General features: G+C 34.5%; 1 protein-coding gene across 1 annotated transcript in view; it reads right to left on the bottom strand.

Annotated features, from left to right (window-relative positions):
• Positions 1-26295, bottom strand: part of LOC119638758 (acetylcholinesterase) — a 95535-nt gene that overhangs the window by 22436 nt on the left and 46804 nt on the right. Inside the window, exons 2-6 of the mRNA XM_038035748.1 lie at positions 16336-18028; positions 12434-12572; positions 11833-12369; positions 11535-11742; positions 6180-6322 (exon numbers count right to left, since the gene is read on the bottom strand). Coding sequence (XP_037891676.1) covers positions 6180-6322; positions 11535-11742; positions 11833-12369; positions 12434-12572; positions 16336-16763 — 1455 coding nt within the window. The 5' untranslated portion in view covers positions 16764-18028. The remainder of the gene's footprint in view (positions 1-6179; positions 6323-11534; positions 11743-11832; positions 12370-12433; positions 12573-16335; positions 18029-26295) is intronic.

Genomic DNA, 26295 nt, shown 5'->3' with positions numbered 1-26295 from the left:
AGTGATTGCGATGAGGGCGAAAAGACGACATAAATAGCATGATTTTTAAAAAAGTAAGTGATCGCGTAGAGGGAAGGGAAGATTACTATAATAGATAATGCTGAAGAAGAAAATCAACTTTGTGTCGTTTCTCTAAGTACATTTCGACGTATTGCCCGTGTTTAATAGTGTTCATCTCAATCCAAATCTTTTTATCCGGTTTTAAGAAAAAAATCGTGTTATGACCAGCACATGAACCTCATCAGTTGCTTAAACGATGAAATATATTTATTTTTACAATTCAAATAAAAATGAAAATTGTAAAGAGAAAAGAACTTGTCTTCATCTTGCAGTTTTAGATATGAAAAACTTGCAGTTGTCGTCGGAGAAAAAAATTAAACAACGCGTTCTTACAAAAGAATTTTAATTTCGAAATTAAAAATCGATTTGTACACATTTCTATAAATAATTCTTAATGTACCGGTAAAATTATTATGCAATTTTCGAAATTTATTCAAGGTTTACTTAACTTTACTCTGCTACTAATTGCTTTAGCTGTAGTCATACCATCATTTGAAGAGGCAAATCGACAAACTTAGCTATTCATCGATTCAGCTTAAGGGAAAATATATATTTTTTTTCGATGCATAAAAATGATAATAAAATTATTATGGCAATGTCTTCGGGCTGTATATCCCTGCAGAGAAAAAACTTAAGTTTTCAAAAGTAATGCTCCGACCGAAAGCAATACAAATGAAATTATTGAAGCCCAAAAGTGCACAATAAAATAACCAAGCAATGCACTCCTAAAAGTAAGCAATAAAAAGTTTTTATTTGCATTTCGCTTGTCTACCATTTATTATATAAAGCAAAGGAAATAAGAAACAATGGCTTTTATTTTGTGCCTGAAGGTATGCAACCGAAATTTTCTTTTCGTTTTTTGTTAATATCGCAAATTATAATAAAAATTCACAGACTTTTCAATGATTTATTTCTCGCTAGAAATTTCGCTAAAATTTTTCGCCTACAAAGGAGGTGGTGAGGAACTCTTTTCAGTCCGTTCTTAATATTCAAAAAATAAGCATCAAGGGACTTTTCTAATGAAACTGAGACAATTTTGAAGCAATTTACTCATATTTCTCCGTTCTCGTATCATTCTCCCCTCTATTGGTTGTTGTATATTTCCTTAAATTTCAAATCAATAGGATAGATGGCTGAAATTTGGTTCTTCCACCATCTCTCAAAATGTTTGCTGAAAAGATTAGGTAGTGCTTGGAGTTGTAAATGTATAAGATGGAAAACTGATATTAATTTGTTGACGTTTCATTCGCACTTAGTAGAGGTCTTCAAAGCAAAGACAAGGTGTAATTTTTAATGCATTTACGTAAAAACAATAAAAACGTAATATGTTCGATAGAAGGATTATCTATAACCTTTAAGGTAAAATGGGAAGAAGAATTTGGGCGGCATCTATTCATATCATAAACTATTTTATGTGAAGGTAAAGTAAAAAATTCATTCACTTGAGGTATCGATCGCTGGTCTAATCCAACGTCGTGTACAATCTTTTATTAGCGTAGGGTTCATCGAGTTCTCTTGACGAATCTTGCATTCCTTGTGGGGAGTTCAATACCTGTGTTAGAAAGGGAACTCACAGATCAAACAGATCATGAATCAATCAACTCTACATCCTTCACCTTATGTGATCAATAAAGTTCGATAAAGAATAAATGCCTTTTTGAAAAAGACAATATCTTACGTTAAGAAATTAAATGAGCACTAAGCAATTAAATTTTTGAGGTGAACTTGATGAACGCTGGAGAACTTAACATGACAAGTTAGGTATAGAAAGAAATTGGAGATTAAGTGTGCTTTTCAAGGTAAAGCTACAGACGTGTTCAGCTCGACAACATGTAAGTTTTCATTTTCATTCAATTTAACCAAACCGATATATAATTTGTGGCAGTTCCGATCTGGGCAATCCGATATGCCATTTGCGACTTAATCAACCTTGTAGATTGTAAAGACTCGAAAGCTTAGCGGTTGAAAAGTGAAGAGTCTTGTTCCTTTGCTCAAACAATCAGCCCTTCATAATAATTCGGTGGGTTTTTATGGTATGGGAACGGCCATATATGGGCAAGGGTCAGTATACGCTGCAATTTTTGCAATGAAATCATCATGTTATCCAACTCTCATCCCCCGTTTCATGCGTTTGCAGATTTGCAGATATTCGCAATTCGATCTGGTGTATACGATAGTTGCGCCAGCAATTTGGGTTTCAGTTTGTCATTTTGCCTTTGTAGGCGTCGACTTGTGATAGAGTTCGTTTGACCTATTGCGATTAAATAGGGCACACATACAGTTTCTAATGCCCAAATTTTCCCTGAAAAGTGCATCCGACTCTCGTTTGAAATCTTTAAGATGTCAATTAGCTTATCCTGAACTAATTCCAGAATTTTTTTAAATACTTTCTTGTGTACCTGAGTCTTTAATCAGCAAATCGACAAAATAACATGTTGTCGTTTGAGAGTTACTAATTTCGAAAAATAATACAGATATTTTCTTTATCCCGACCAAGTCTCTGTATTGTCTAATGTGAGTATTAGGGGTGAAAATCATTAACCAGATACTTTACCTTTTACATACGGATCTGTTTAAGAATTCCACTGATGTTATGCGTCTGTTTCCTACGGATACTTGGAGTTCTTCAATTTCGACTTTATCTTACCGCATCAATTACAAATTTGGCCAGTTTGTGGAAATTGATGCAGTTTGTTCCGCAAATTGATAAATTAAATGTTCGTGCGGGTTTTATAATAATTTAATTAAAATGAAAGCATTTTTAAACATGATACACAGCAGTTTTTAAATTAAAAGTGTTCGATATAAGCCACGTAAGCAATTCATATTTGATTTCGGACGCTGTTAAAGAGTAAACTAATGGGCATAACAACACAACTATCTGGCAAACAACTCAATAAACCGATATCAATAATAATTCAACTGTGCAGTGAGTCGTCAGAGAGTCAGAATCTGGAATATTTGTTATACATATATCATGATATTTATTTTATACAGTATTTTATTTGTTTCAACATTATCGGGAAATTGAATAAAACAAAAATAAATTGAAAAAAAAATGAATGCAAATATATGGCCGCATAAGGCTTTGAATGAAAAATAAGGCCTATATACACATACCAATCTACGCATGAGCGTGTATGCAAAGAACTACACGTATTGTGCATATATATATATATATATATATGTACATGTGTGTGTGTGTGTATGCATGTCTACTAGTGTGCGTATGATGGAGACCACATATGGATTAACACGGATGAATTTAAATATAACGTCAGCTATAAAAAAATTTTTATTGTATATTATAAAAGAAAGGAAAAAATTTCAATGAAATAAAAATACTACCTGCAGTTAGTTTTTTACGAAACATATAAAAACTATGTAAAAAAATTTTAAAACTATATAACTTTTAATGTATTCGCTCTTTCCATTATCCAACGTTCGCAGTCATCATCAAGTTAAAGCTTAAAGAAATCGACCGAGCAGTGAATCTATTCCTACGAAATTGTGTAACTAAAATTTATGCCAAGCTGCTTATAGCAGCAGATGACGGGAAGAGCTTCTGTTTTTCAAAATTTACGAAATGTGTGTCATTTCGATCGATGGGTTTTCTAGCCAAAATTCTGAACGAAAATGTTTGCACAGGCAGCTTTACACCATGAAGTGATTTCCGCAGAGAATGGAACAAAAAATAATCAAGGGTGCTTGCCTATACGTTTTAAGACATCCTAAACCTACGAACCGATCGCAAGAAAATGATGTTTTGTAATTGCGTTTTATCGTTTGTATATAAAAAAAGACGAGCAGTTAAATTGCTTTGAAAAATTCGCGCACCATCCATTCAAAGCTTCTTCAAAATCCATTCATTTTGTATAATATATTTTGTATATAATAATTGGCATATATATTTATAATATTCCGCTTATTAGCCCCCTGTCTTGCCTTTAGCTGGATCCATAATTCGCTTACGAAACCCAAAGTTCTTTGACATTTATTTGTTGTCTATACATTTCCTAAATAAACTTACAAGAATTTGAAGGTTGCCGGATAACTCAGATTATATGCTCGCCTGCATTGGATACCCTAACACACTTCACATTTGGATCCGGGACCATTGACAGCGACCCTTTGCCTACACGGCCGCTGCAGAGTTTTTAATTTTTAAAATTTAATTAATAAATAATTTAAGATCAAACTTTAAGCTCGAAAGCGAGAGCAGGAATTTCCTTTTTATACTCATTACCAAAGGATGCGATATACATTCATTTGTGAAAACGTTTGCAACGTACAGAATAAAGCTTCAGCGACCTTCGTAACGCATAGAAGCAAGTCTCAAAATCCCATAAAGTAAAATTCGCAGTGCACCTAAACATGTCCATCTGTGCGTCTGCCCAACTGTGTTATACTTTTGGCAGACCCGTTCGCAAAAATGAGGATATCGCCTAAAAATCTGCAAAACAATTTGAAAAAGACCCAAACCGGTTAAAGGACACATCTACAACGCCCACATGTCTAAACAACAAAAACTGTGAACATCTGAACTACGGCACATACACCATATAAATTTCCACTTTTATACTGAAAATAGAAAAAGTCAGCGATGTCATCTTTTTAGGCTAACGACGATGGGTATAAAAGATTCGGTCACGACCAAATATAAATTACTTATTTGTTAAAATTCGAAAACAGGGTAGAAAGCTGTCAACTTCTTGTTACACGTGAACGGATACGGATCATCTGTATCATGTATCAATTTTGCTGACGCTTATACACCGCCCGACGAGGTAAGGCTACACTTCTGAATCTAACGGACAGACGGACTGAAAGATCGAAAACATCAGAGAAGCAGATACTACTAAAGCTGATTATGGATATTATAAATACGTATGGCGGGTCCGACGATACTATCGGCTACAACTCAACAACTGCTCCGATTCCCATGCTAGTTTGACAAGCTTATGGGCCTTTCAGCTCCGACCGAGTTAAACAGGTGGACTCTAATGAAATGCATTGTATCAAAAAAGTTCTCTAAGCATTTCTATGTACTTTATATTCATTTTTTCAACTTTATCGGAGCAAAGAGCAACGAACTAACAGATGTATTTATGGCAAATTTTGTCGGTAATTAAGAACTTCACAGAGTCGTTGATAAGTTTTGTAGATTATGGGAACAAAGTGACAAAGTTGGTATACTTTCTTATCGAAGCGTCGCAGTGAACGAAGGTAAGCTTCGATAGTTAGTCTGCCCGCGAAAGCGTAAGAGTAAGAAGTCATCTGAGGCCCTAACAAGGAAGAAGTTCGCAAGATAATAATTATGCGCAACAAGCGCTGGTTATGGTTGTGTTCTTCGTAGAAAGCAATAAGAAAGCATAAAAGCGTGGCATTGTAAGTGGAGATATCACAAGTAAGCAAAAATATGTGAAGATGTTAACAGGAAAAAGCAAAGTCATAAGTGAAACAAATCGTTTAAAACTTAATTACGACCGGAATTTAATTAATTTATAGTAATTGATAGGAATTTAAGTAAAGGGGAATCTATCACGTTATTGTCCCAAGCATAGCTTGATCATGGGCGAACTCCTCGTCAAGCTGGCCATCCTCATCACCTGTCTACTCGGCAAATCACAGAAAATACACATGTCTTTAAAGCGCGACGTAAAACTTTTACCTACCCTAGCTCACTCGAACAACTTACGTCGCATACCTAACGCTTATGAACATATCAACAAACTACGTTTTGTTCGCATACATCGGACCGTTCATGTTACACCTGGATATGTGTAAAGGTTTAAAATTACTCATATAACAATCACAGAGTGTCAAATGAACATCAGATAAATATTTCTCGTGTGAACATTTTTTTAATCCCCTGCATATCCTGCGCGTTTTTAATATTTTCAATTTACTCCAACTGTACTGCACAAAAAAGAAAGAACAATCTTCGCACAAAGGTTTAGGGGGAAAAAAGAAATGAATGCAAGCAATATTATCACGTGTGCGCGATTCGTGTTTACATTTGTCCTTAATACTAGCAGATTAAAAATGAAGTTATATCCACATTTGCATAAATTGATTTTTGCATAAATTTTAATTAATTTTTCTCTTCGCCATCTTACCTGAAATATGATAGCCTCACGTTCAGCTTGAGTTGCCTTGTTGAATATGTTATTCATGATTTCTAAATATTTATCACGTGGTAATGATGTCGCTTCATCCTTATCAAAGTAATCAATAAAATCATATAGAAGAAAATAAGTACCTACAAGCAGAAGTGCAAGAAAAGATAAAGAATACAACGTAAATACATACAACTATAAAAATATATAAATTTACACTGAAATGAATTTAAATTTTTGCTCTATTTTAGCGACGCTCCTTTTATACTTCTTCAACACATATGTACCGAACAGATTATCATCGTTTCAAAGTTTCCTGACTTTTGCTTACTGTAATGATGTCTTTGATATTTATGTTAGTTAGTATGATTTATATTTTTGATCATCTGCTCCGGTTTTAGTTGATGATTGTTAAAGACATATGTAGGCTAAAATTTCTTTCCTGAATTTAGGCGCAATATATTACGAAAGCCGTTGCCTATTTTGTAGCGTAAATAAGAAATTTATTCACTAACCCTTATACCTATATCTTTATGCTGATATTTATTTAAATAGACATAATTATGACCTACATTTAACCATAGTTCGATCACACTTGGTCGTAGCTCTTAATCTTCTCTCACTTCTTCCTGGCGACCACCACAGTTCGCTTATAGAAATTTTATTAACTTACACGAACGTACGCAACAACAGCAAAGACTTGAGGTATAGATATAAACACTTTTTACTACAACAATCGCCTCTGAACCATTTTTGATGCCTTCAAAGCATCTTTGCGGGTGCAATGTACGCCCATGTGTTCCACCTTTACATGTAAATTAGATTTGATACACTGTCATAACTTAATTTGAGAAACAAATTTTTTGAAGTAAATTTGAGCCAAGTAGATTTAATTTCCTTACTTGTTCTCACACAATTGTTCTCTTCGGAAGCAATAGAGCAACAACATATAATTTTTAGTAATCTACGATGTAAGTAGGTGAAAAGTCGTATAAGGCAAACTGGTATAAAGCATCTAAACTTCGGTTTTGCTCAGGCATAATACTTTAACTTTCTTTTTAGCTATTTTTAATTCTCCCATTTTTTTTTTTAATTATATGACCTATCACTGAGGGAATGTCCCCTATTCCCGTAACACGGTAAGACCGGAAAAAAGTGAGGAAAAGGAAAGAGATAAAGAAGCCACTGTAGCCTAGTGGCTGTCTGCACAATCGGTAACCGTTATGTCTTTGCCGACGGTGCGCTCTCTATACCGTGAACAAGGTAAACACAACTGCACTTTAATTTGAACCGCCAAACACAGACTTGGTAGTCGCTATTCTTCTTTACCTAGCTCCCTGTGCAGATATTAATTTAAAAGACTCGAGACGAGCGCGCATCTTTACAACCGCTTTGTTCGCTTATCTGCCATCAAACTACCAAAATTCACCTTAATATCCTTGGTTGAACTACTACAATGTTCACTCTAACAGGTATGCAAATATGAAACCGGAATTTGTATGCACGTAGCCCTAAGACCACATTTAGGGGAATTGCTACTATTAAAATCTGGTGGAACACAGGTAACGATAATTACACGGTTTGAACTGCTCCCTGTTCAGAAAATTAGCAAAATTTCACGCTAATGTCGAGTCTTTTATTTAAATGACAACCGTCCGTCTATCCATGCGGCAAAGCCAGTTAACTGTTAGTTAGAAAGCACTCAACTGGGAAATGCTCAGGCAGCTTCCTGGCTATAGTTAAGCCAAATCACGGTAATTTACGACAACTGGTTGGTCTTAAAAGAGCAACAGTTTCTCTTCGCTTGACATCCGCAAATTGTCAGACAGATGGGAAAAATACATAGCCACCCGTCACCAATACTTCAGGTAAAATACTTTTTATTACATATATACGGTGAACGTGTATTTACTACTAAAAGCCAACAGCGAGTAATACAAATTACGAAATTTACAGCACAGCTTTGCCAATACATTAAGGGCTAAAGCGCTAAATTATTTACATAAGAAGGGGTAATGACAAATCCTAAAGTGAGACGAAGACTTAGAACACACAATAGAGAAAGTATCTGGGATTTATTTCCAGGTGAATTTTTTTTTTAAATTTTAAGTATTTTTGTAATGAAAATCATCTCTGAACTTTGCAGAAACACAGACCAGGCCCAGGCAATACGTAATTAATTATCATAAAAAGATGTCAAAATAAGACCTTGCACTTATATATACGCAAACCGACGCATATTTTGGGTTTGTTTGGTTTAGTAAAAATTGTCGAAAAAGAAAAAGTTCAGTTTTAATTATTCTTTTTAGCACTGACTGCAACGTTTAACAGCATTGTATAATATTTTTTGAACATACATAATTTATCATCATATTCTCTCGTTCCTTTTTCAAAAATATATCTATAATACTGACTAAATGATATAAAAAAGTTGAGAATAAATAATAAACGTAATAAACACATATACAAATAATGTCAAATTTTAAGACAGAGATGGATAGTGAAATGAAATTGAAGAGTCAGTGCATAGCAGAGAGGTGAGGTCAACTAAGTGAAAATAATATGAACCACTAACGTCAGCCAAACGACTGTTTTTTTACAATGTTAACAGCAACAACTCTTATGACAGTAATTAAGGCGATGATGGAGGTTGCACCGAAAACTAAAGAGTCTAAAACAAAATTATATATATATATATATATATATATACGTATAAAATAAAGCACCTAAAACAACAAAAATACAAGGTGATTATATTATACCTTAAGGGCAATAGAAACAAAACAAATTAAGAAGAAAAAAATAAAAAGAGGTAAGAGTGTTGCAAAGGCTGACAACAGTTGCAAAAAACTATATAAATGAATACAAATTTCGTAAACAAGCGAACAAACTTCAAATTTTTTTTTTTTTTTTTTTTTTTTTTTTTTGTTCTCGAAAAAACCTAGGTCGACCAACATGCATGCGTGTATGTGACTAGACCACTGAGTAGCTCTGATAATTAAATAGCACGATGACAATTAAGATGATAATAAGGCTAAATAAGTAGGGAAGAGAAATTATATATGACTTGGAGCTTTTGTTTTTTTTTTTTTTTGCATTTCGTAGTTGTTTCATAACGCACGTCACTTATTAAAGCTAAGAACAAGAAGGACAAAAAAAACAAATTTTTAAGAAATAACAAACAACTGTCACTGCTCCAAATTGAAAATCTACTGTAAGCTATTCCGCACTTGAAGCTTGACATATTGACATCTTTCTAAAGGAAAAATTGTGATATTTCCCGATTTTTACTGAGCCTCCTATCTAGCGATTGTTGATAGAAATAGAAAACTGGCGTAGAAGGTTTTTTAAAGCCACAATAATGTGGACAGAGTGAAGGACATTACATTTAGCCATTAAACTATATACTGGTGAAACGACTTATACATATACAAAAATGTCGTTTTTTAATATGACCAACAACTCAGAGTAAGCTGTCAGCAAGAAGAGAGGAAGGAGAAAGAAATAGGGTGCGGATGTGGGCCCAATTGATAAGTGTTAGGCTTTCACCGACCAAGCACTGACCAAAGCATTCGTGTATTGAATATATTTAATATATGATATAAATTAATATATATCCTCTTTAAGGACTTCGCAGCCTTATAGGCATTTGGAAATGTTGATGCATCGTCTCATAAGCATAACTTCTTCACTGTAAATTAACGGAGCGATTGAACTACCCTCGCTTAATTTGCTTATCTAGCGTTGAGATTTGAAAAATTGACGGCACCTAGTTAGCTAATAAAAGTCAAGCAGCACCCGGAAAAATTTAAATTGCTTTACATCCACGCCAGATGAGACTCTATTATGAATAGATATGTCGATAACAATCGTTAAGTTATGATGCAGAACAGCACTGTGGGAATTTCGTCTAGATATCTCTAAGATTAACAATTGTTTTACATGTTTTATTATCAAAATGTTGTTTTTTTAGAAATTCGTTAGTACGTTGAGAATGTAGTACGAGATGTTTCTCAGAATTTCCATTATTTTGTTTACGAAAGTCTAACCTGGGACGTCACTTCTATTAAAACGCGTTCTGTCGAATTTCTACGCTATGCTGTGAAAGACTGCGTACACTTTCTAAGCCTTTATAATGCTTACTTTGCTTTAGAGTACTGGATTGAGGTAAGAAGATAAAGGATAGTAAAAACCGCCTCTTTCTCAAGTATTACGGGAGAGACCCTTCAACTTACATTAAATATTCCCACTACTATTAGGATCAGATTATCAAGAACGCTGCGAATTCGACCAGTTTAATAGCCTTCACCGTTTTAGAAAGAAAAATGAAATGCTTCCGAGTTTCCTTATATATCGTAACGAAGTTTTTGAGACATGCTTTATGACTTGTATTATTTGAAAGCGTTGCACTTTTCGTTATATATCTTTCGTCACATTTCTACGGCTCAACGATATGGATGCTTATTTCACCCGATTATGAGAGTGTTACTTCAAAAACTTTGAAACACAAGTTCACTAAGCCGGAAAAGACACAGATAATATAAAAAAATTTACTAAATATTCTACAACTATTTAACTTACTGAAATCTTAAAGATTGATATTCAAGTCAATTATTCTAAAAAAATAAAAACAATATCGTGCACCATTTAATCCTTGCCGTGGGTGAAACTAACTTAACTCTTTACTTTTTCTTTTATTTGAATATATTTTCCGATGCCAATACTATTGCATATGTCAAATGATGTCCAAGGACCTTATGTAAAAGGGAAAGCAACACATCCCTTCAAAACTAGTATTAGAGCAAACATTCAATACGTAATACGAAATGATTGTTATAAAAAGTGCCTGCAGAGCTACAAATCATAGTAAGTAACGTCAGCAAAAATTATACATATGTATGCTTACGTAGAATACGTTACGAGCTTACTTTTCACTTTACCTCAGGAGAATTTCAGTGCAACAGCGAAACTGTGAATCAAATAAAACTTTCATTTGTTAAAACTTAACGAATGGCTTAACGGAACGCATACATATGCATAAGTTTTGCGTAAATGCCACTATTACTGATGAAGCATCATTAACAGCAGCTCGAATTGTCAATTAATTTAAAAAAAAAAAAAAAAGTTCATAAATTCGAAAATTCTCTGATGCGAATAGAAAAAGTTAAGACTAAAAAAGTAGGGCATCTGGTGAAAACAACAATAGCAATGAAAATATTTCAAGGTTCTTTTAGATATTCATTTACTGTTATGAAACTGCAAATGACGTCACATATAAGTTAACGCAGCGTGAAATTTATTTATTTATTTATTTATTTTTTTTTTTTTTTTTTTTTTTTTTAAATGGAGACTTACCCTCATCTTTAACGTTACCAATCATTATATCATAGCCATTTAGATCAGCAGTTTTTAGTAGAGTCATAGGATCAGCGGGTAAAAAGGCGCCATCTATAGTCGGTGCCGATGGAAAGCTTAAAATGCCTGAATATGAATTCCATTGTTGAACCGAAATCGTTTTAGCATCTACGGCACGCATGCAAGCCATGACAGCTTGAGGATTTTCCTAAGCATCCATCCATCGACAGCAACAATAATAATAAATCGAAAAAGATAAAGAATAAAAGCATGAGGAAGGAGTCACGGCTTTACTTACCGTTAATAGCGAAACATTACAATTGCAATCGTTAATTAACGATTTTCCAATTTCCACAGCTTTCTCTGAAGTCATATGACTCCACGGCGCGTTCATAGTCCCTGATTGCATCATTCCACGCTTAACTAATCCTCGGGTAACGGGCGACATGAGTTGAGCATTTACGGAACTCGAGCCGGCTGACTCCCCGAAAAGAGTCATCCAGTCGGGATTACCGCCAAATGCTCGGGCATTCTCCTTAAGCCAACGTATGGCCAATGCTTGATCCCAAAGGCCTACGTTGCCGGGGGCCTCTTCTTCGAAACCTGGCATTACCGGTGAAAGATGTAGAAAACCAAATGCACCAACACGATATTGGAACGACGCTACTATAACATTTCCCACCGCCGACATTATATCAGCATTATAGATATCCAAGGTAGCTGAGCCGGTCATAAAGCCGCCGCCATATATCCAAATTAATATGGGTAAACCACTTGAGGAATTCTGCGCAATCAGGCCATGTTGCATATGATCTTGATCGTTTTTCGCGGTATGCTATAAAATAATTTTCAAACAAAATTGAATTCTGATATGTAACGACGATGGTGAAGGAACTCACCTCACCACCGTTTGCGCCACGTCCATGGCGTATGCGGGCTTTAGCTGGTGCCCAGATATTTATAAATAAACAATCCTCCGATACATTTGTGTTGGGATTCCATATCTCTTCACCGGAAAAGCCAGGAAAATACTCATATCTATTTGAAAAAGTTGCAAATAGAAAACCAAGCGTTTACTATAGGATTTCCATTTGTCAGACGAATTTAAAATTAAAGCTATTTTTTATTGTTTTTTTTTTTTTTTTTTAGGTTTATTGAGTAGAGATAGACTAAGCCAATAGATTTTTGGCTTATATGTCCAAAAACTATCTACAATCTAGGAAAATTTTTATTCTCTATGAAATATACTTCCTCTTCTTTTAGCAGCAAATCAACAACAGATGGTTAACTGAGCTAAGTGAACGGGCAATACATTGTTCTTTTAGAAAAGACAATTTTTTTTAAAATAATTTAAAACAATAGAGTTATATTGGCAGCTTTAATTGCCTCCAGGATTGCCTTTGCCTCCTGGGGAGTGCTGAAATCCCGAAATCGATGCGGATTCTCGATCCCTTTATTAACTTATAAACACATCCGCCTGAGTGGCTGAGTAGGCAAGAGTCTCGACTAGTAACTCAATAGTCGTGGGTTCAAACCTCAAGTGCGGTAGAATTTTTAATAAAAAGCCGATAGCCCTAGATGCTAGTGCTTTAAGACTTTAGTCTTAGAATTTATTCTCTGGCTAAATTTATAATAATAATAATAATAATAATAACTTATAAACAAACAATTATCGGGTTTTTTGTGGAAGAAGGCGTCTATTTCAAAAGAAGTAGAAAAATGTTCTATTCACAGATTCTGCGTCTTCTCGGCAGAACATGACATCCGTGCGGAACGGGCGTTTTCTCATGACGACAGAAACTCTGTTCAGATAAGCATGGGTTGAAACGGTTTCGCAAATCGTAAACGTTTTTGCCTAATATTTGTTCCCATTTTGTTTATGGTATTGACAGCACTCAGACCCATAATGTGCCAAACCCTCAGGCGAACTGCGATCGAGCTTCATCGCGCTTTAGGACGAACAGTTAATAAACGGGTTTCTCAAATTGCACCAACTGCAGCATTTTGCCTTCAGTGATAGGCGCAAGAGCAACCGCCGTGGCTTCAGCTAGAAGGTTTTTCGGTTGCCAGTAGATAAATCTGCTCTTGTGAGTTTTACTTCTAGTTAAGCATAAGCTGGGGTACTGAGAAGGACACTTCCTTATTGATGTTTTTCTTTTCTTTTTTTTTGGTCTATTCATACTCTTTCAGGAAGAGGGTCGCAAAAATTTCGACAGTTAAACTTGTCTTTGAACGGAAATAATTGTATCAAAACCTTATGAATCTTAACACAATCAACACAGGTTTACATCTCGATATAAGTAGTGAACAGCAGCATCATCTAATTGTTGCATAGAACAATAGCTCTAATTGAGTCACAAATATATACGCAATGGATAGTGTGTGAGAGACAGTAAGTTGCTTATGTAGTATAAATCCACTCGTGTTTGTTCATAGCTGACTTCTTTTTAAAGAAAATAAGTTTAGTTGGCCTTGAAAGATTTGATAGAGAAAAACCAACATGTTTCAACATATATTCGGAAGAAAACGACAAAAAAAAAAATTCGCATTTAAAATTTACTTTGAAAAATTTTAAATTTTTTTCTTCAACATTTATATAATAAAAAAAAAATTGTAAAACATGTTTCCTTCGAAGGTAATTTATTCACAAATTCAAATTACGTTACGTGAATTAATTTGATTCATGTGATTGGTTTTTTTTTTTTTCTTGCTTTTTTTTTAGTTCCCAGGATCAGTAAATAACTTGGAATTATATCCGCGACGGCGAAAAACAGAATTTTATTGGGAACCACAACCGCAGCCGGAATATCAATCTCGTATGGCTGAGCATGCAGTAGACAAATTACGTCATAACGTGGATTATAAACCAATACAGGGCCGCATAGGTCCCCCAAGTAATTCCGCCATGCGTGTATATCGCGATAGTTACTTTACTTGAACGAAGTTGCAATGTTATACCCGCAAGGAAATTCAGCTTAAATTTGGTGTTTTTGTTTTGGGCATATTTCGTCAACGAATCTCTTTGGGATAAATCACATATTCTGTTGCGTTAAAAAGGAAAAAAAAATAAATTTTTGAAAAGCTTTTCGTTTTACAAAACTGACATAAAAATTTACAAAGGGTTTAAAAAGTGGACATACTTCGATTATCTATCTTTTACTCCATTCTTTATTTCGGATCGCATTTCGAGGGCTCACTTTGCGAAATTTCTAAAAATATATAGGAAGGATTTGGATAAGTGAAGCAAATTGCAATTTTTCCAAATAAATATTTCGCGAATGACCCATAAGTTGTTGCAATTTCCTCGTTAATGTGATTATTTGCAAAATATATTCGACAAAGATTAGAATTTATTGTTATCCGCCTATGATTCCTCATCCGCATTTCGTTTCTTTCTTCGATATTGTACGAGAAAGTGTTAAAAGATTTCATCTTTGACTTTTAATCAGAATCATAAAAACTAAGTTTGATGTTTAAGTCGTTGTTAATCTATCGTGGAATGATTATGTTAAGGCCTTTATCTGTGGTAGTTGCAGTCTGTCCCGCCACTGGGAACAAAGAAAACAATGATTAGTTGGCCGCAGCGTAGATGGGCACGATAGTCGCTTTGTTTTTAAGTTTTATGTTCCAGTGAATGCTTATTTTCTAAACAGGGTTTGCCGTTGTTTAGGAGTTGGGGGTTTTGGTAAGCAAAACAATCCCTTATAACACATATGTGACACTAAAACGACTTTAATGTCACTGATAAATGGTGATGGTGGTGGTATGGACTTCAATCGAAGAGAGTAAATTTAGAAAAATTTTTGTAATCTCGTATTACGCAAAAAACTCCTATAAGCGAGGATTTCAAAGCCCTTTAGAACCCTAAAATCAATCACATACTAATCTCATAACCGTAGCCAAATGTGATCTAATTAAGTGTAACCCCATTTATTTTCCAAAACATTATCAAACAAACCATTTTTTTCGCCTTCATTCAGTTGGCACTCACGATACGCAGCAGGAACGTGAATCCTGCCGACCTAGGGCATCGCATTCACTCTTTACAATACATTTGTGAGACCACGCGCAAAAGCCGGTTGTTTCGAAATAGAAGTTGACCTATTCAAAGTCCTCGAACACTATGCTACTACTCTTTGACAGAATAACCCCTGCTGGGTAGTAATAAGGATAACGCCGTCCTTTAGAAAATCCATAGATTCTCATTAGACATTTCTTTATAATAAGAAAACAATTTTTTTATTTTTTATATAATCAACAGATTATGAAAATTCCTGCTGCGCGAAGTATTCCCAAAAAGCAACTTTGCCTTTCAACTATATAATAATAATTTTTATCATAAGTCTCTAAGCAAATTGCTTACGTAGCGCTTTGGTTAGGTACTCTTTCGAAAGACTCTCCTTCCAACAACCATCTAAGGGAATTATTTACTAAATTAAAAAGATAAACAATTTTTCAGCCAATTTGAATTTATTCATTCATTCATAACACGTGACCTAAAAAAAAATTTCTATACACGCGCAATGACGTCATAATTGCTTGACGTCACAATATATTTATGCATGCATTGCATAAATTTTCATTGTTTGTAACAACAACATCTCACTGAAACTAGGTTATAGCGTAGTCTAGCTGCGGCGTTACCACCACTACAACAATACGCCACAACAAACACAAATTATAAGAAGAAAACGTTAAGAAGTTTTAATAAAAAAAAAAGAAAAAATGAAACTTCTAGCGAATGCCTATCAAGATATTTTTCTCTTTTTTTTTTTCTACTTAAAAACCAAACGATACTTACCGCTCCTGTACACATGTTGCCGGCAATTTAGTGGCATCTAAAACGCCATGCCAGGGTTCAGCTGGGACTGGCTTACGAAAACGTAAATCGTCCACAGGCGGCTTAGCGTATGGTATGCCAGTAAAGACATGCACTTCGCGGCCCTGTACTGTAACAGCACGACCACGCACGGGACCACTTGTCGTTTGCACAATTAAACGATCCGTTATGCCAGATACGGTAAACATATGCTGCACTAGCACAAGAACGGTGAATAGCGCACGAACAATATGATAACTAAAACACGTTAATGAGCGGGAAGGGAAAGCGGGAGATATTGTTGCTGCTGCTGTTGTTGCTGTTGCCGTTGCTGTTGTAGACACATCAGTAAAATATGAACTTAATAAAATGTTAGAAGAGCCTGAGCTCAATGCGGTAACAGCCATCATAAAATGTTGTACTAAAACCAAGAAGGAATGCAACGAACGCAAGCAAAACTGCGCCAAACCACAGCACAAATGAAGAAACAAATACAAATTAAACTGGATTACGTGACGTCAATGACGTCACTGGCAAAAAAATAACAATGACGAATCACAAACAGATGCACTGTATACTGCTCTGCTTACGGCTTATAACGCACTTACTCAAGTTATTAGTATATGTGAGTGAGGTTAACAACAATAAACTGCTTCACTTTGTCACTATGGCACGATGAACAGCGCAATGCCACTTGACTTCACAACTCGTCTGTCAAAAGCAATTGAGCGGCAATATGCCCACCTTACCCAGTTCACTGAACACACTGTAAACGATATGGTAGAGTTTATGCATAAATTAACACCCAAATCCCATTTGCAACATTTGCTGCATAACAGCCCTTTACATATATAAAATTTACGGTTGTTGTTGTTATTATTATTATACGCTTCGTTATTCTTCTAAATGAAAACGTTCACGGCTTCCTTTACGGCGAGTATGGCGTGAAAACGTGATGTTTTTATTTCAAAAAAAAAAAAAAAAAAAAAAAACGAAAAACGAAAAAAATCAGAAAAAAGGGGTTTTCGTTGAAGTTGATTTTCTAGAGATGACGATCATATGACGACACTTTAACTGAAGATGTGTATTATATGCGTGCGCTCTTTAAAAGCAATTGCGTTTAACTGTTGACATTGCCGGCAGTGTCACAAATCATTTGTGCGTACATTAGATATGCATGGTATGGTATGGTACGGTAACAATTCACACACGAACAACGCAGCAACACGCAATAATTCAGCAACGTTGCACTTTTCACGTTTTTTTCGCGCGTACAATATGTTTGCATGTATGTATACAAAATTTCAAAGTTTTATTGCACATACGAAGCACAACCGTTATCCGCGTAAGTGTGAGTAGATATTTAACAAGCAAACAAAAAAAAAAAAAAACAAAAAAAAAATTGTTCAGTGCGTGGATTCACTGGAATTGAAAAGAATTTTTTCAATCTAAAAAAAAAGATGTTTTTGTCTAATGTTTCTCAACACTGTTAATCAACACTTTTTGTTTTCTGCTTCACACGTACACACACCAACACATACACACACTCTAACTAAGGCGCTTTATTATGCAGCATAACTGATATTCTTGTTACAGCTCAGCAGGTTCATTTACGATATCCTTAGTTAGACTTAGATTTGTTCTTACTACACAGCTACAGCTACAGTTGAAGTTCCTGAAAGAAGAAGAAAAATATGTGAAAGTTATGGACCACATTTTATTTTAACAATTTGTATTTAACCTGGCCCGCTTGCCCATATAAAACTTAGACATGTAAAATAAAAACTCTTTTTAATTAATGTTTTCAAGTTATACCATTTCTATCTAACGGTTTTTATGTAAAAACTCGTAGAGAGAGAGAGAGAAAGAGAGAGAGAGAGAGAGAGAGATAGGAGAGTAGAAAGTCTAATACAAATTTGGCTTAGTAGTGTGTACCCACCTTCGAAGGATCAGGGGTATATCCACTGCAGAAACCTTCCAGCATGCTACAAAGTACATGTATTCTTGATTAGTATGATATTCAGAGTCGATCTAAGCATGTCCGTCCAGTAATGTCTGCTAAAAACATTCGCGAGTCCGCAAAAATTAAGCTATCGACTTCACATTTCGCAGCAACTTTTAAAGATCTTGTACGTAGGTTGACATTGAAAATCGGTCGAAGGACACGCCTATAGTACTACGTACATTGAGAACGCGGCTGTTTTTCAGGAGGAATAAAAAATTGGGTTTTTGCTCATTACTCATACACAAAAATTGGAACGCATGTCCTACGTCCGATACTGTAGTTAGCGTAGGGACAAAAGGGGGAAAATTGATTACACCCATTCAACATTATAGTGTAGTATAAAAATTTAATTTTTTTCTCAATATCTTTGTACCGCGGATAAGCAAGTTCCAAAAACCCCATAACTTATACAAATTAATAGGACCGTTCCAAATTCGGATTGCACCTAAGCATGTCCGTCTGTTCGTCTTGGGTAAACATTCTCGGATTCGCAAAAATGAAAACATCGTCTGAAAACTAGCAAAGGAATTTGCAACAATAGCTTGAGAGCACCTTTTCGTGTGGCTTGCTTTTCGTGTTTGTTGTTTGTTACTCATAAAGCGCAACACAAACACCCTATAAATTTGCACTTTTATTCTGAAAATAGAAGAATTCAGCCGCGCCTGACAATTATTATAAAGAATGAAAACTTAGTTCTTTGCCTTATTTGAGGTTTCTTTTTTCAGGATAACGGTGATTAGTAGAAAAGACTCAGTCACGCCCAAATATGATTTTCTTACTTATTCGAACAACTCCCAACTCAACTCAGCAAATCAACAGCAGATGATTTTCGACTATGAATCAAATGAAATATTCCGCCGAACTTAACCTCTAAGTACAGCTTTAAAATCTGATTTGAGAAAAGAAATATCATAGGAATCGGTAAGATTTTGCACCATCTTTCATATGTATAAGAATGTTCTCTTAGTTGTTCTGATTATAGCAAAGTCAAGTTTAAAAGAAAATTTTGCGTCGCTTTTTAAAGTCAGTGCCGCATATGATTGTTTTGATACCCTTTTCCAACTAAGAGTCGGCAACCGATCTGAAATTATTTTTAAAAATTTCATATTTATACCATTTTGCCATATAAAGACTTTCGAGTTACTTACGCAAGTATTCGAGCGAGAATTTGTCTTTCAAACTAAATTTTAACATTTCATTTAAAAATATTTCTAATTTCTGTCTTAGACTTGTACTGTTTTCAAATATACCGGCTTTATTGTAATCACCAACTAACTATATTCAAATACAAATTAAAACCAAATTTTTCGTAGAATATTCGGGTCGCTCTCAGTATGTGCGGAATAAGGATTTTTTGCGCAATATTCAAGTTTTGAAGCAAGAAAAATTTAATCCATGTTTAAGTTCTAAAGTTATTCACGACCATTCGCCTTTCATGTAAAACTTTAATATTCACGACTAAGACTCTAAGATAGTTTTCTAGTATTTCCGAAAATAACAACTACATATTTGTAGCCGTTTTTCTAGCCAGACAAGCCAGTGAGAGTATTAAGTAACTTTTTCAAGTAGGTGTCATAAGCAAATTCTTCGTACTTCTACAATTTTATGCAAAATGTAATGTTCGTTTACGTATATAACTGTAACATAGTACTGCTCTGCGCAAATGTGATTCACAAGAGAATCTATACTTTAAGAGTATCTAAGACTTTAAAAAAGAGCCGTGGCGCAGTCGTTATAGAAATATATAGAAATACACAAATCCGTCTTAGCGAATTCATAAGACATTTTTCATTGATTAGAGTTTAAAAGCTTCTAAGAGAAGGTATGCTTCATATAAAATATTCAAATCAAAGGCTTTCTTTTCTATCTTTTTGATGTATTTATGCCACTTTCACAAACAGTCCTTCATTCACAATAATAAAACGTAATTTTAAAATTTTAAAATTCAGAATAAACGGCTAAGAACATTAATAAACTTAGCTTCTCGAGATAATGTGCGGAATAAAGAGCTTTTAGCAGACTTTTTTCACTAGTCACTCCTGTAGAGTTATATCCTTCTCCTTCTGCATGTCAGCAATTCAACAACTTGTTGAGTTGAGTGAAGAGTTGTTTTCTGTTTAAATTATTATTATACCTTTTACCTGACGTTCATCTACCTATCTCTGTCTGCCTATATTATGTACTTATACGCTAAAGTGTATACTAAATCAAAGGCTAACCAGCAGGCTTGCTTGATTTTTCCGAGTAATTGGGCGAAACAAGCTTTTCGCCCAAGCAATCGCCCCTTATATCCATTTAGGACACTATCGTGATTATTAAATGGTAAGACCACCGCAAAAGCCAAAAATAAAGTGTTGTTCGACGTTTTTTCTTTTTTTTTTTTTTGACCGAAGGACAAAACTAAGTGGAATAATAACATTAGAAAAAAGTTATAAGACGAACGTACATTAAAGTACTTATATCAAAAAAATTAAAAGAAAACGCTATGTTACGTTTTTGAGAGAGATTAGGTCCAATGTTCCTAACTGTACTTCCACAAATTTTGTTTCCCTAAGACTTGGTCAATGTAGATATACCTATGAGCTTTTCTGTCTGCAGAAGTCGACATGATATCTATAACTGTATGTCAATATCGGATTCTTTAAATGCTATCCCTCTTGCTTACGGTGGATCTAACTAAACTTTAAATCGTCAAAGCTTCGTATGATTCGTGATTAAACTAATTGTGTTCACCATTTTTGCATGCCAAGCTTTTGTATTTTTGCATCGGTTTAATGGTTCACTCTTAGCATAGATCTGCACTGGCTGCGGATTGGCCGCCATGCTAGTAGTGCTCATGCTTTTGATTTGAATTTGGTTTTTGTTGTTTCTTCATTTTTACTCTCTACACCCAACGTTTCTGAACGCTTCGGAGGAAGGCATGAAATTTCAAGAAAAAAAAAGGGCCTAAATGTCTAATTTTTCTTCGCATATAAGAAAAGATCCAAAGCTTCTACTAAAGCAATACAAAAACACTTCATATCTGAAAAACTTTCAGTTATGATGCCTCTTAACTTACCAAAGACTATTTCTAACCTTTACGGACAAGATATGTAAGGGATTCCTTCTTTTAGGTAAACTCGTATTTTTGTGTTACTTGTATTAATTAAATATTAATTGTTGTAATTGCACTGTTTTCATATGAAACGGCGTCTTGACAAAGGCTATTATTGTTTACTAATACTGAACAAACAGAGGTGAGGGCAATTTTACTTGATTTTTCCAAGTAAATGGAGTAAACAAACTCTTGCTTTTTTTTTAACATTAAATGCAGAACGTGTGGGTCTTTCAGTACGCTACTCTTTCGCTGCGAGTATTAATGTATGCTAGTTTGGCTCAAACTATCAATGACCGCCATATACATATACATATATATATATATATATATAAAATGAAAACATTAAACATAAGTTTTTTTCTGCTTCTTCCGTTGTTAATCGTTACACCCGAGAAGGACAACATAAGCAAATGTAACTTTGTTGGTTTTTTTCGTTGATAAACGATTAAATTCTTTTGTGTACTCCACGCCTCCAACTATTAACTAACACCTGATTATTTTCTGCTTAACTATTAAAAGCATTTGAGAAAACCATTCTTTGATGTAAACCTCTTTCGTTATTGTAGCGAACAGTTTTACTTGATTTTACCGAGTAAATAACCTAAACAAACTATTCATTGTTGTTTAGGATACCATAAATGGTATACAGCACCAGCCTCTATTACTTTAATAAGCTCTATTGTAAGCTATTGTATGCTATACATGCTCGTCATCCTCTATATAAACTTTCATGCACTTATTTACAAGAAAAAAAAAAAAAAACGCACACCGCACCGAAGAACATTAAATACATTTTCGTTTTGCTTTTAACCCAACAACGTCAACAATAACAACAAGGAGAAGAGAATAAGAAAAATTGCTTTATTATAGTTTTTTGTTTAAGAGAAACAAACAACAATTACGCAGTTGATGTAGATAAAATATAGAATCGTATACCCATATAAATGTTCTTGCATTTAAGTTCGTTCTTGTACATAAATATATGCATATAAACATACGTTTCTGTTTATATACGTAACATAATGTAAGAAAACTTTAACAATTTATTTAAGTTTTTCATTTAAATGCGTCTCACAGTAGCAGTGAGAAGTACTGTATATATATTTATGTTGGCACGCATGCATGCATGTATGCGCACGAGTCCATCCCCCCCCCCCCCCCCCCCTAAAAATTTACGTCATGAGCGCATGTATGCAGATGAATATGCATTACATGTTAGATTATTTAAATATGCAACTGGGTTTGTTGTTTACATTTGCAGTAGCATTTTTGGACCACAAAGAACTTTAAAATTGAAATAATTTGTTATCTAAGCAAATGGAAAATACTTGTTTAACAAACAACTTAAGTAATTTATGGAAAACATTAATATAAATTTTTTGTTAACGATTTATTTTATCAAACATCTCTTTTGTCCTTTTCAAGCACAGACATCGAATTTGATGTCTATTTGTAAGTTATTTTATTTAAGTTAAATGAAATCAAAGTCGAATAAAATGTCCTAAGCCCTAAGCTGACCTTACCGATGGAAAAACAATATTTTTGTTTTATTTTCTCTTGTTATTTATTAGTGAAAGTCTATTAAAATTTCTTTAGCAGATTTGCTGGTTGAATTGTGTAGTATTTGAATGCAAACATTATAGCCGGTCAAGGTCGACTATTGAGAACTATTGAGACCACTTCGTCCAATACACTTATTCACTCGTTTTGCCCCACCAGTTACACATTATTTTTATGCAAACAAACACGTTTCTCATGAGAGCCTACATATTGAATCAATTCTTTTATGCTATGCTATGTAAAAAATTGAACTACGTTGTCGAAATTTGTTAAGCTTGATTTTTTTTGTCAACTAGAATTAGATTTTTTTACCATATAAAAATTCAATATTCGTAGGCACGATGACATGAGATAAGAGAGAAAGATGCTCAGCCGACCCAAGTTTCCCTTATCCGAGTAATATTACAGAGCGTGTTTTGTCAAGCAATTTTAAAAACCGCAATTGTTTGGAAAGTCTGGAGACTAGCTGAAAAAATGGACCGATCCAAACCATTTTCGTTAACCGTCGCCCTTGGTTCAAGCCCCGTTGGTGCACCAATTCCATCAAAATACCTTGAAAATTGCAGCCTGCAGTTTGAGCATAAAAGGAAACCGATAGGGAAGTGGATAAGTTTACGTCGATGCGGAAAGTGGTCGGTATATTAAAGGGCAGGTCTATCTCAAGTCCATCTTGGTGTTGCATATATCCAAAAATCTTGTAGTAGGTGCCACTCACTCGAGGAATTTAAATGCAGTCCATCATTCAGCCTATGTGAACCGCTTGCTTTTGTTAAAACGACCTATGAGGTATCCCGGATTTCTACTATGGATATGTTAAGTAAAGAGTTTGACATTAAGAGGAAATGCTACCTTTGAAATTCTTTTTTTAAATTTTAAATAACTCCTTTAATGATAACGCTTCGAATTTTTTTTGATTACAACACGCAACTTTTCGAGTGTAGTTAATAATTAAGCTTACTTAAAATTTTGATCGTGTCTTTGTCCAAATTACATTTCTCGAACCGACCATATTTATAACGCTCTCTACTCTCAGTCAATTCACATCAAATTTCAACCTTAGCTTCGTAGCAATTTCGTAATGAGGCACGTAAAGTCGAAATAGGTCTAATGGAACCGACGGAAAGGAATCAAACCTTTCTGCAACCTCCGATGTTGTCAAAGAAGGATTTTGCCCCATAATCTATCGTCGTAGCATCGTCAATCAAAAATGGTCGGCCATGGGTCATATCAGAAACCTCGAAATCATCTATTTGAAATCATTCCAACTGTCTTCTATCAGAAACTTTACCAACTTTCACCAAACGCTTTCAATAAATTTTTCAAGCCTTTCTTCTTTGTTGGAATTCGTACAAATTTAATAGGAGTCATTAGCGGACTTTATCATTAGCCGTGGGTACACGTTGGCGTCTCACTTAATGCTAACATGAATGATTTGCGTTTTAGTTCATTTGCCAGGTCAGTGATGGAAAAAAACGGCAAATATGGACAAGAAGGCCCATTCCCTTCGCGAGCTTAACAACTGAGGTCACTTTTCACCAAATATTTTTCTTTACTGCACGCACGCCTGTCTGAAGATTATACCTAATTGTACACGATGTACCGAATACTCAGAAAAAAGTAATTATCTCAAATTCTTTTTTTTTACTTTTCATTAATATTTAATAATGCATTTTAATAGTTAGTTACTTATAGCGCATTAAATAATTCCTATTCTTGTTTGTTGTAATGAAAAAATTCACAAAAATTCATTTGAAAAGTTTATGAACTTAATGATGACATTTAGTGATGGCAGACAGATATAATGGCACTTTTTTAACATTAATTTTCTCTCAATACAGCAGACCCCACAATGGTATGATTTACAAATAAAAATGCCGGCTTTTATTACATCCGCTCCAGAAAAAAAAAACAAAAAAAAGCAAAAAAGAAAAGCAAAAAACCTACAGTTAAATTAACAAAAGTAACGTGTGATAAATCACACACTCCCTCTATGGCTACTGCCATACCATAGCCGTCACTATTGCCACTACTGCCACGACCATCATCATCATCATCATCATCATCATCATCATCGTCATCATTATTGTCGTCATTATTATTATCAATTACGTGTATATATGTCGCAAAACGGCAGAACGGCAATTCAATTTTAATTTGTTCGGTACATTAAACTCGTATAACAACAATGACAACAAAAAGGAGAGAATTTTTTGAAATGCACAGACATAATGACTGACAAAAGAGAAGACAAACCAGACAAAAACTGTCACATAATTGTATATAATGCTTAAAAATGTATAAAATTGTGATTACACCCATTATTATAAACATTTCACATAATTCATATTAATATTGTCATCGTCGTCGTCACTATCATCATTACCATCATCATCATCATCATCATAATCATTATTGTTATTATTATTCTTATTATCATTGTTATTATTATCATTATCATTATTATTGTTATTATATCGTCATCATATCGGTTACATTCACTAAAAGCAGTAAATATATGTTATATCTACGGATATTATCAATGGATGTCACTTATGACCGATCGTTAAAACATTGATTTACGGAGCATTGATCCACGAGAAAAGATTAAAATACATAAGTAATATTTATTACGCCCGTTCAAGTAAATATCCAAAGTTATTTCCCCTTAGGCATTGCTTTCTGTCTATTGTGTTGCATGCTTTTGGTTGAATGCATAATAACGAATTATTCAAAGAAAAAATACGCGCGTCCATAAGCAATTTTGCATTGATTTTTAAATAACTTTTGAAAAAGAACTTATTGCCCTACGCGAAAACATTTTATTTTTTATACCCAACCGCCTTTCTTTCTCAAAACACATTGCATTTTTTGTCTCGTTATTTCCTTCTCCATTCCTCTCTTTCACTCTCCTATCGCTCTGCCAACCCCTTCTACGCTCTTGCTCTGACTTTTTTTGCTGTTCTGTTTGGTGATTAAAAGTCGGAATAAATTGCTTGTTTTTGCTGAACATGTGATTGTATTGGGCACTTCTACTCTGTAGGGTTTTTTTTTCATATTGAACACCACTAACTGTACAAGGTGTTTAAAAGGAACGCAGGCGATTGTAATTTATGCCAATTGGCGAGAATACAGGAGGTGTGCAATCTCCTGTGCTTGTAACTTCTAAAGCCCCTTAAAAGCACGCAAATCCTTAGATCCAGTCATGTCCCATGAGGATCACATTTACATTTAACGACACGGATTGTGGAGTAGCCTGGCAAGTTATACTGGTCAGTCTTTA

The sequence above is a fragment of the Glossina fuscipes genome, unplaced genomic scaffold, assembly GCF_014805625.2.
Source record: "Glossina fuscipes isolate IAEA_lab_2018 unplaced genomic scaffold, Yale_Gfus_2 109, whole genome shotgun sequence".
Classification (NCBI taxonomy): Eukaryota; Metazoa; Arthropoda; class Insecta; order Diptera; family Glossinidae; genus Glossina; species Glossina fuscipes.
The sequence above is the reverse complement of the archived record's forward strand: the minus strand, read 5'-3'. Positions and strand labels throughout refer to the sequence as shown.